The sequence below is a fragment of the Parasteatoda tepidariorum genome, chromosome 4 (assembly GCF_982258835.1).
Source record: "Parasteatoda tepidariorum strain Cologne lab strain chromosome 4, Ptep-v5.0, whole genome shotgun sequence".
Classification (NCBI taxonomy): Eukaryota; Metazoa; Arthropoda; class Arachnida; order Araneae; family Theridiidae; genus Parasteatoda; species Parasteatoda tepidariorum.
Window position 1 is genome coordinate 70,715,616 of NC_141758.1, and position 11,807 is coordinate 70,727,422.

At 28.1% G+C, this 11,807-nt stretch overlaps 1 protein-coding gene across 1 annotated transcript; it reads left to right on the top strand.

Annotated features, from left to right (window-relative positions):
* Positions 1–1,833: 1,833 nt before the first annotated feature.
* LOC107449072 (uncharacterized) lies at positions 1,834–3,228 on the top strand. Its single transcript, XM_016064495.2, has one exon. It carries the CDS (start codon positions 1,834–1,836, stop codon positions 3,226–3,228), a length of 1,395 nt encoding a protein of 464 aa, XP_015919981.2.
* The last annotated feature ends 8,579 nt before the right edge of the window (positions 3,229–11,807 follow it).

The following is an 11,807-nucleotide window of genomic DNA, read 5'->3' on the forward strand; positions in this document are numbered from 1 at the left end:
ATATATATATATATATATATATATATATATGTGTGTATATAGCACAATAAAAACAAAAAGAAAAACGAAAATAATTAATAGGTTTTATTAACTGCGCATAAGCTGCAAGTATATAGAACTCATAAAATAAGCTAAAAAATTGAGAAAATATGGAAAAAAATAAAAAATAGTGACAAGAGAAGAAAATTATTAACAATAATTTTTTAAAGGTATTTAAAAAACATAATTTTTAATACCTTAAAAAAATTTAATTAAAATTTGGAAAACAAAATTAAGAAAAGATATAATCTCTTCATCAGCTCACACGATTATATCCGCAAAAGGAGTGCTTTCTAATATTGTATTAATATAGCCAAAGCAAAATATATCAATACAACAGTGTGAGGAGCACTCAAAAAATTTTTAACGAAATTGGAACACATTAAGTAAAATATATGTACGGAAAAACGAACAAATATATCAAGCAAAAACTGAAAATAAAATGTAAAGAGATTAGAGAACAGTGCACGAAAGGAAATCTACATAGTGAGGAGCGAATTAAATGAACTTACGCGTACCGGAATCTTTCAAGAATGATTTATAATATTTTCGTAATAAGATTGCCAGATTACAATATATGAAAACAGAAGCATAAATAAAGTGATATCTTATGGCACGTTCTTACTGCAAAACTGAAGCGCGTCTAATTTGTTAGTTACCTTGGGTGGACTTATAAACTTATTAATTATTTTCGTTTTTCTCTTTGTTTTTATTGTGCTATATATATATATATATATATATATATATATATATATATATATATATATATATATATATATATATATATATATATATATATATATATATATGATGTGAGAAACATTGCTAATTTGTGGAAAATGTAAGTTTCCTAAAAAGTGCATTGATTAATATAAAAAGGCATGTTTAAATGAAATAAAGTTGTGTGAAATATTTCATTCGTAACTATGAATTTATCATTATGACATGTGACTAATTGCTGTTCTCTCGAAATCTGTTCATCAGAATCAGCTGTGACTCGAATGACACTAAATTCTCTGAATAATACATTCTCCTGTTTCCTTCCCCAGTTTCGTGATTAGTATTAGATGTCTGAGCTAAATTACGTTACAAAACTAGTCGTGGTATGTGGAAGATTGATTTATATATCTTCTCTACATACATTACTTAGACTGGTTACTAAAGCAATACATGTTGCATTTCAGCTAATCCTTATATATATATATATATATATATATATATATATATATATATATATATATATATATATATATATATATATATATATATATATATATATATATATATATATATATATATATATATAGTCCCTGGCCAGATTATTAGACGCACTATAAGATTCTATGTAAAATCATAGTTATCAGGTGATCAGGTGATGGTATACAAATTTATTGTTTTTATGTGTCTCAAAATGGTTTGCACTTGTTTACGTTCGTGTATCATTTAGTTAAATTAGACGACGACAGGGTAAATCAACCAGTGAAGGAACACTACCCAGTGAAGGATTATTTATATCAACACTGTTTGCCACAACACCATCATTTTAACCATATTAATTTTAATGATTTTATCGATGTTGATTTTAATGATTGCCGCTTAATAGCTTTCGCGGATGATCTTTTTATGTTGTTGAGACACCCAATTTTATATCGATTTGACCAACTGGCCACCCGCTGTCTTACCGAACTCTCGAAATGGGCTAACGCTTATAAACTCAAATTTAGTGACAAAAAGACGTATTGCATCACATTTCCCAAGAGTAGAAAGAAAATCGTAAGACCACCGAATATTAAAATGAGCAATAATCATACATATTCAATTAAACAGGTCCAAACTCTTAAATACCTGGGTATTTTACTTGACCAAGCCTTGACGTGGATACCTCATCTTAACCAGGTCAAGGAGAGAGTAGGAAACTTTAACAATCTTATTAAAAGGGTGGCCAGGGCGACCTGGAGACTTAAGCCAAAAATGCTTAAAACCATCTACCTGCGGGCCACAGAACGCATTATTTTATATGCCGCCAGTGTCTGGTATCGTAATACTAATCGGATCAATGAAAAATTAAATTCCATCCAAAGGTCCTCGCTAATACTCATAACTAAAGCTTATGCAACTACCAGCACAGAGGCCCTCCAGATACTGGCGAAGGTGGAGCCTATTCACCTTAAAGTAATTAATGATATTTGTGTCAAACGACTTAGGTGGCAGTGGCGACTGGAAGACTTTGACTCGGATATTAGGGCTGTTTTACAGGCTGCACGTCCTGACTGTCCTCCATCTAGGCTTCACCCATCCACATTTCCTTCTGTTCCCTACGGTAAGTCTCTACCAACCAATACGGGACTTGAAATTTTTACTGATGGTTCGAGGATGGAGGTTGCCAACCCCAATACTAAGGATAAGGAAGATAGAACAGGCTCTGGCATGATTGCGAAACTGGATGGTGAGACTATTGAGGTGGCCTCCATCAGACTCACCAATAACTCTAGCGTTTATGTTGCAGAGCTCGTGGCAATTAAAAAGGCTATTTCAATTAAAAGGCAATGGCTTTCTGACATGGATTATCCCAGGGTAACCATCTACTCCGATTCGCTGTCCTCGCTGCAAGCACTAAACAATCCAAAGCCCATTTCAAAACTTGTGGAAGAGATAAAACTTCTTTGGCATGACAATATTGATTGCAATTGGGTCAAAGCCCATGCGGGCATTCAAGACAACGAGGAGGCGGATCGGGCAGCAAAAGAAGCCACGAGTGACTGCAACATCTCAATTGAAGTCCCCAGTTCCAATGCCCAAATTAAAACCGTGGTCAAATCACACAATATGAGTGGCTGGAAGCGGGAGTGGCAGAGTTCTGGGAAGGGCAGGCAAACTTTTAAATTCTTCAAGGATCCAAAACTAAACAGACTGCAGGCAAATTTTTATTTTAACCAATTTTTAACCGGTCATGGAGTGTTCGGAGAACATCAAAGTAGACTTTTTAATAAAAACATTCAATGCAATTACTGTGGGGAACAACAGACAATCGATCATATAATTTTTAGTTGTTCCCAATTCCGGACACTTCGTGACAATGACTTTACCAATTCTTATCAACACCAATGTTTTGTCAATTTGGCCTGCAGAAAAATTATCATCTCTATTATTAAACAAATACTGGAAGATGTACTCGGAGACAGGCAATAAGACCCGGAACCTGCGCTCCCTACTTCTTGGGTGTCTCAGGCAGTTCATCGGCTTTTAACTTAATGTTTTACTTTATTCCATTTTTAATGTTTTTTCTTTAATGATTTTATGTTACTCATTATTAATTTGTCATTCATCTTTTCTACTGGGGCTTGATTTTACGCTTTCATGGGTTTTTTTTATCAATGTCAACTGTTTACAATTTCTTTATATCGGTTTTACCTGCATTTTTCCATTACGATGGTGTTTAACTTCTCAGTAATTTTAACTTTTTTGTGTTCGACTTTATTACATTGTGATTTTATTGTGTTTGATTTTATTACTATGGTCTTTTGACTGGCTGTTTGCCCCTTTGGGTACTTCTGTAACTTTTATTTCTATTTATTGTACATTTTCTGCTTGACGTAAACCCTACACAAATAGGGTGGGTCGTGTCACTATTCAAATACCCAGTGAAGGAACATTTCATATATATTGATTGAAAATAAGAATTTGAAAGTTTTTCTTTAGATTGATTGGTAACAATAATTTACTGCCAAACAATAGGAAGTCATCTAGCATTGTTTTGAATTAACTGGTCACATAGACTTCTCTGGAAAAATTTTAAATTTGTTATTATCTCTGCAACACCTTGATTCGTAATAATTTTATTTTTCTCACTGTGAAAATAAAACTTCAAAATATAGTTATTGAAGTTACGTTTTATTTTTTTAAGCATCATAGTCAAGTATTTAGATAAGGGAGTGTTTATTCACTGGATCACCAAACGATAAAAAACCAGTGAAGGAACAAGTGTTCCTTTTTAATGGGTCTTTTCTAAGTTAATGAAAATGAAAGAAAAACTTTAATTTTCTTGTACCTTTAGTGATGTTTTGCATCAAAAGTATGTTAAAAATACAAAAAATAACTTCTAACCAGTGAAGGAACAGGCATGTTCCTTTACTGGGCATAGATTTCCCAGTGAATGAACAGTATGTGTTAATATGTTGACACTTTACTTTTCAATTAATGATTACAAAAAAAGTTAACATTTTCTAAGTATTTGTATGTTAAAATTTCAAGAATAGGCTTGTTTTTAGATATTTGTATGGCATATAAATTCATAAAGAGCATTAAAAAATAACCAAAATTAAGTGTTCCTTTACTGGGAAATTTTGTGTTCCTTCACTGGTAAGAGCTGTTCCTTCTCTTGGTCTTCTTACTACTTGTTATTTGAACCTCCAAAACTTTGAAACAATATTATGTAGGTTATCTACAATTTTTTTACTTAATTTGCAATTAGTAGCAAATATGTGGACACTGTCATTTAACTAAAATTATGAATTTTGAAATTAATATGATTTTTTAAAAGGCAAGCGAAGCTTAAGTGTTCCTTCACTGGTTAGTTTACCCTACATAATATAAATTCGACAATTGGACAAATTAGACGATGTATTATATAAAAATAAAATATTTACTGCATCAGGTATTATATTAGTATATTGAAATAATTTGATCAAATTATTAGACGCACTGTAGTTTTTAATTAATTACATGCTCTGCACTTGTTTACATGCAATATTTTTACATTTAAACTTACATGAAATGGGTTTTTATTCAGGAGATTTTTTGTATACTTCCTATTTGTATTTATTTTATACGTATTGCATTACAATGTTAACCAATTAATGCACTAACGTAAGCAAATACAAACCGGTTTAAACAGATTAAAAACAATAAGGCTGTATAGTATCACCTGATAATTAAGATTTTACATAGAATTTTATAGTGCGTCTAATAATTTAGCCAGGGACAGTATATAATAGAGGAAAAGAGACAGAGAAATAGCAGCAATGATTTGCAAATATTAAGGTTTCACTTTACACTCGAACAAAATGTTAAGAAAACTATCTAAATATTCTAAATATAAATTTTTATTGAAATTTTATTTTTATTCATCCCTAAAAATTTTCGCTGATGAAATCTAATTACCATTTTGTTTTTGCACACACATTCTTTTCTTTAATTTAATGAAACAACTGTAATAATGAAACCAAGAAATTTCCTTTTCTCAATCTATTCTTGCAGATTAGGAGATTTGGCGCTTATGAGGATTAGAAATGGATTTTTATAAAAACTGAAAATAAATCGATAACAATTACAGCTTCACTTAAATTACTTTCTTATGAGGTTTTCGTAAACAAATTTTATAATATTAGAACAGATTATTTCAATATTATGAGTAAAGAATCAGAACAATGAAAGACATAGCAGATGAACTTAAAAAATTTTATTATGAACAAAAATTAAATAATCAGAAAAACAGTAAATTTTGCTGAAAAGGATATGTGATTTTTGGATGCTTGCTAGACTTTGCCATCGTTAATTTTTGACTATTTTGAACTATTTTAGCCTGGAACAAAAGTTTTCTTAGTTACTTAGTAGTATTTACTTAGCAGCCGATGCTAAATAGTGACTCTCTAATTTTTGTAGGAGAGATTGCACGGTCTACTGTAGTTTTTAAGGGGATATTGGACGTTCAGAAGGAGAAAAACCCTTGAATTGGTTTTTGAGATATTAAAATTATTTATGCTTTACTAAGTAATAGGCAATAAACCACATTTAAATCAAAGTTTTACTTACCGAGTTATTAGATTATAAATTTGTATAAGTCCCTTCATAAATATTTAGCTCTCGTTGACAAAAATTTTTTTCACTTAATTGGATTTTCCAATGCTCTCACAACTTCAAACATTTCCTTGCGCATCAGTATTTGTTTTATTGTTATTAAAAAAAAATCAGATAATCTTTTATGTGTCTTCTTAAATTCTAAATACATTTGATTAACTCAATATCTTAATTTAAGTTTTTAATAATTGAACAAACATAATTGATTATTGTTTTTTTGAAGAAATTTTCGCTGACAAAATAAAAATTTAATGTCTACTTATGCCATATTTTTATACGGTTACCATTATCACTAATATTTAGATGCTTATAAATCACTATATTTGGATATTTGGATGTAAAAATATATCACTATATTTGGATGAAAACTTAGTTACAAATATTAGAATTCCTTCACAAGGAGCTTTTTAATTACCAACAATTAAAAACCAGACTTTTAGCTACAATTTTAAAACTAATTTTTATTTCTTTTTAAAACTTTATGCAATGACTGCAGCATGCTAATAATATTCTATTAAAATTTGAAACTGACCGAGCAGAAATTGCACTTTTTTGTTTTGAACGTAATATGTCCTCATAAAGATGATCTCCTTTAGAAAGTACTGATGGTAAACACGTTATCAGTCAAAGTTTAAAGCTTATGAAAAATCATTAAGATATTTTCTCTACTGACATTCCATAGAAGTTAAGAGAAAAAGCAGGCACTTACTTGGATCAAACATAATTAAATTGTTCTGTTTTATCTCTCTGACTATAGTAAAAATCAGTTTGCTTATTCAAATAGACACTCCAGTACTGCTGCAGTAAAGCTACTTGCAGTGAGAGAAAACATACTGTACACCCACCCCGGTTTTTCTCCTTTTGCAATCTCCCAGATTGCACAACTTCTTCTAATTTTAACTTATATTGAAAAGTGAATTTTTATTTCGCTATTAAAAAACTGTAAAGCAACTTTGTGTTACAAATGTTATTTTTTATAAGTAAATCGAAACTATAACTCAAACTCAATCATCGAACGATGTAACTAAACTTTCAGAGAAATCGGTTCGTTTAAAAGTTGATCTCAAAAAATGGGTCTTAAAAGACAAAAAAATTTAAATCATAATGTTGATAATTTAAAGCATAATATTCAGAAATTTAACTGCAACTTGCACGGAGAAAAAAATTCTGGTGAAACTACATTATTGCTTAATAACGATTTTCTGATAAAATAATAAGAAAAAAAAACTTTATTCCAGTTCATAAAACCACAATAATATAAGGCATTTTATTTTGAAACCGTAGATGAACTGAAGACCCAGTTTTGAGTTTTCGACTACAAATGTTCAACTCTAAAGCCTTGCAGTTTTGAACCCAATCCAAAAGATAAGGGAACTCCTGTAGTAAGTATTGAGAGAAATTTGCCTTCATGGAGGACTTTTAAATGGAACTAAACCATATTGGCGCTCCATGGAGAGGGAAACCACGAGAATCTCCCACGTTTTACCTAACGGCAAGGGAATTCAAACTCGTGATCCGTCCACTACTGCGGATATTTTACGTCACTATGGTAATCGGTTTGAGCCAGATGTGGAATTCGTATTGACCAGCCATCGCTGGAATCGAACCGGTGGCACTTCAATGGGAAGCGAGTGGTATATATCTTGAGGTTCCATAGCTCTAACATATGATATTTCAGCAATTCATTTCGTAGTTCTTACGTTTCTATCGTAACGGTTTACTGTTTTTCATAATAATAATTCTTATTACTGTACATTTAGTATCAAATGCTAAGCAGAAAAGTTAATTTTGCCGAATAAATGGACTTCATGCCATGCTCCAAGATATCTGATAAGATTACCAAACTTTACGACATTTACCATATTTTATTGCACAATATAAAACCATATTTCATTGTTAATTTTTCTTAATTCATTACCGAAGTGCTTCGGTAAAAATTACCGAGATTTTTTGGTATTCCCATAGAGCTACAAGTAAGATAAATTTTACTATATTCATAATCTTAAAAGTATTTTTTTCTTTGTGCATAAAAGGTCTTTAACTAAACCTTTCCTCGTTAACGTTAAATCAAAGTATCCCATAGTAAAAATTATTAAAATATTGCATACATAATTTGCTTGACAATATGCTTCAGTAAAGCAATATTTTAAGGAGACAATATTTTAAGGCAATATATTAAGGTTTAAAATGATGCGAAGTTTCTATAAGTGTATCAAATCAATATCTTTAATTGTTCGCTTGTTGAATTCCATGAGTCATTATTGATTTTTCATTTACGAGCCAAGCTCTTTTATTGGATGCGTAAGTTAATTAGAACTTTTCTTCTATTTAATTTGTCTTGCGGACTTACCTAGTTAGAAAAAATATTACAGCTAAATATACATAGACATAAATAAAGAAACTGAGTTAAAGAAGGCAATAACTGGAAGGAATAAAAGATAATTATGTTTGATGAGATCTCATCAAACACGTTTTTTACAAAACAAACACAATCATTACATTCATGTCCCAAATTAAACAAATTCGGTCATTGTTTTTCATCAGAATTCAATTTTTTTTAAAATTATCGACATTATCTAAGCATTTTTTCTCTATTGAATAGGGAAATATTTTTCAGAACAGAATGAATCTTGAGAGGTTATTAATTTCTATGTTCAGAAAATAAAAAAATTTAACTTCACATTGTTTTTATTCAAAATTAAGTAAATATTAGCATTTATAATATAAATTGAATACCCGTTCTTTGTTCATATAGTTAGAAAATGACTAACAAAGGGGAACAAATTTCTTTATTACACATACTTGAACTTGCCTAATTCGAATATGGGGATTTCAAATCTGATATTAACTTTGCTTTTAAAGCTAGAGATTTATTTGAAAATAGCATTTTTTGTCTTTTTAGTCAAAATGTTTAAGTTTAAAAATGTTATATATAAAGAAGGGTAGCATAAATAAATAAAAGTCAAACAATTTTAATGATTGAAGATTAAAATTTCCACTTGCACCCACTGTTTAAGTTTCAAAATTCTAACACAAATGGTTCTGGAGTTGCAAGAGAGATACTTAGATACAAAAAGTTTTCATTTCACGATTATAAATATATATATATATATATATATATATATATATGTATCATTTTATCAATTAGCTAGCTGAATACCCTTACTTTCGTACGAAGTAAAATAAGTAATTAATCATAAAATTGACTTAAAATAACACTATGTAGTCAAGTATTAAACCGAAAGACTTATACTGACCCAATTAAAAGACATAAACAGATTCCAGTGATTTTAATATTATTTGCTTTCCTTATCAGAGGCTCTTTCATTACCCTTTCATTTCATTATTCGTTACCGCACTAAGCAAAACGTATTTTAGAAGTTATATTCATTATAGTTTAACTATACTTAATACGGCATTGAAAATGATGCTATTGTTTTTTAAAGTGGCCAACACATGATAGTTTACATTTTTCCTTATCAAGCAATTTTCTCGATAGTTTAGTACTTTTTGAATTAACAGGCATTTTACATTATTTATAATAATATAATATAATATAATATAATATAATATAATATAATATAATATAATATAATATAATATAATATAATATAATATAATATAATATAATATAATATAATATAATATAATATAATATAATATAATATAATATAATATAATATAATATAATATAATATAATATAATATAATATAATATAATATAATATTCGAAAAATGCATGGCAGTAGGCAAGGATAGACTAATTGAAGCAGATGGAAAAGATAGGATTATAAACATGACAAAAATTAATTTTGATATAGGTCTCATGGTGAGAAATAAAAAAAATATTACTATCCAAGTGACATTTAAAGTAAAATAACACATTTAGCGTTATAAAAATAAAGACAGGCCATAGGAAATAAATCCTTATGTAATCGAAAATGGTAATTGATCAGCTCTTTTGGACTGTGAGAGGCGCCAAATCGAAAATGAATGCTTCGAAAGTAAAGTCAGTTCAGCCAAGCTCACGATATCACATGTTAATATTTAAGTAATGTGGTTGACGATTTAGACCAAAAATATTTGCTGGAAGTTAAAGTAAACCTGATCTGCTAATTTTTAATGAGGTTGAAGAAAGAAAAGTTAATGCATTTTGATAGTCCATTGTCACGGCATTGGATAATAATTACTTGCATTGAATTAAAATATATTAAAATATATTATATTTATTTAAAATATATTTATTTGCATTCACTCGTCATAAAATTGAATCGAAATTAATTAAATATTCTTAATATTTTCAAAATGGATTAGAAAGTTTTAAATTTTGAAAATAGATGGATAGATAATATAACAGTAATAAGAATTATTTTCAGTTTTTATTGCACTGAAAATAAATTTTACTTCAAAGGAGACTGTATGTATCGTAAAATTAACCGTATCAAAATCAAATAAAAAGAAAGTATATATGAAATTTTCATTTCATATATATATCCATTACTGAACATATACCTACATATATATATATATATATATATATATATATATATATATATATATATATATATATATATATATATATATATATATATATATATATATATATATATATATATATATATATATATATATATATATATATATATATATATCCATTACTGAACATATATATATATATATATATATATATATATATATATATATCCATTACTGAACATATATATATATATATATTTATATGTAAAAATATGTAGATCTAGAGAGTATTTTGTAACTGCTTCAGGGAGAAATTGTATTGATATAATAATAAAAAAAATTGTTTCTTCACTATTAAAGCACATCATTGAATATGAAATTTTAAAACACTTTTTTTGTTTCGTATTGTTCACTGTATTGAATGAATCATTCTTCTTAGAAACTTATAAAACTTCTTATCTGTAGTCTTTTTGAAGAAATAACAAAATGTTAATAATAGACAAAGAAATTCACTCATGCTATGCTCCGAGGCATAAAACAGGATTATTTTTTTTCTAAGTTCATCCCAAAAATGTTCTACACAGTTTTTCAATAATATGTTTTCTTATTTTTTTGTTTTGACAAGTTAAACGGAAACTTATAAGATATTACTTTTCAACACTTGAAAAATTCCATTTGAATTTAGTAATTCAGTCTGTCTTTGATAATGTCTTCTTAAAATGTATCACGGAAACTCTTTTCTTTTTGATATTTAAAATCTTTAAAATAACAAAATAACTATAATAAAAAAATTAAGAAATTTTCAAAAAAAATAGATTTATGAAATGCTTATACATTTTCAATAAAATTTTTCTTTATTTTGTACTTTTTTGACAAGTTAAATGGATATTTTTAAGATATTATTTTTAACACTCTAAACATTACATTTGAATTTGAAAAAACGTTATGTCTTTGTTAATAACTTTCTAAAATACATTAAAGTAACCCTTTTTCAGAAAAAAATCCTTTTTATGAGCAAAATCAATATATTATGAAAATTAAACATAATTTCTGATATCCTTTAATTCCTCTGGAAACATTATCATGCAAAAATTTATTTTATAATAAGTTCGTATTGTTTTAAAGTTTTATTGAAAAATATGTAACTTTGAGCCATAAATGTATGTATGCATGGAAAAATAGCTGAAGTAACATTTTAAACAAAAATTAAATTTTTAATGATAACTTAATTATTAAAAATCTTTGTTAAATAAATAATACCAAGAAACTGAATCAGTAACATATTACCTGATTAAAAACTTCATTTTCTCCAAAAATAGACAGTTTGAAAATAACTGTGAACTGTTTCAAGCGCTCAACAACAGGCTTCCGTTTTCAAGACTTGCCAGGAGAACAGAAAAATAAAGATGAGAAACAAAAATCCCTCACTACTTCTC

Excerpts from the sequence above, each read along its gene's own strand:
- LOC107449072 (XM_016064495.2), top strand. The coding sequence starts at position 1,834 with ATGAGCAATAATCATACATATTCAATTAAACAGGTCCAAACTCTTAAA.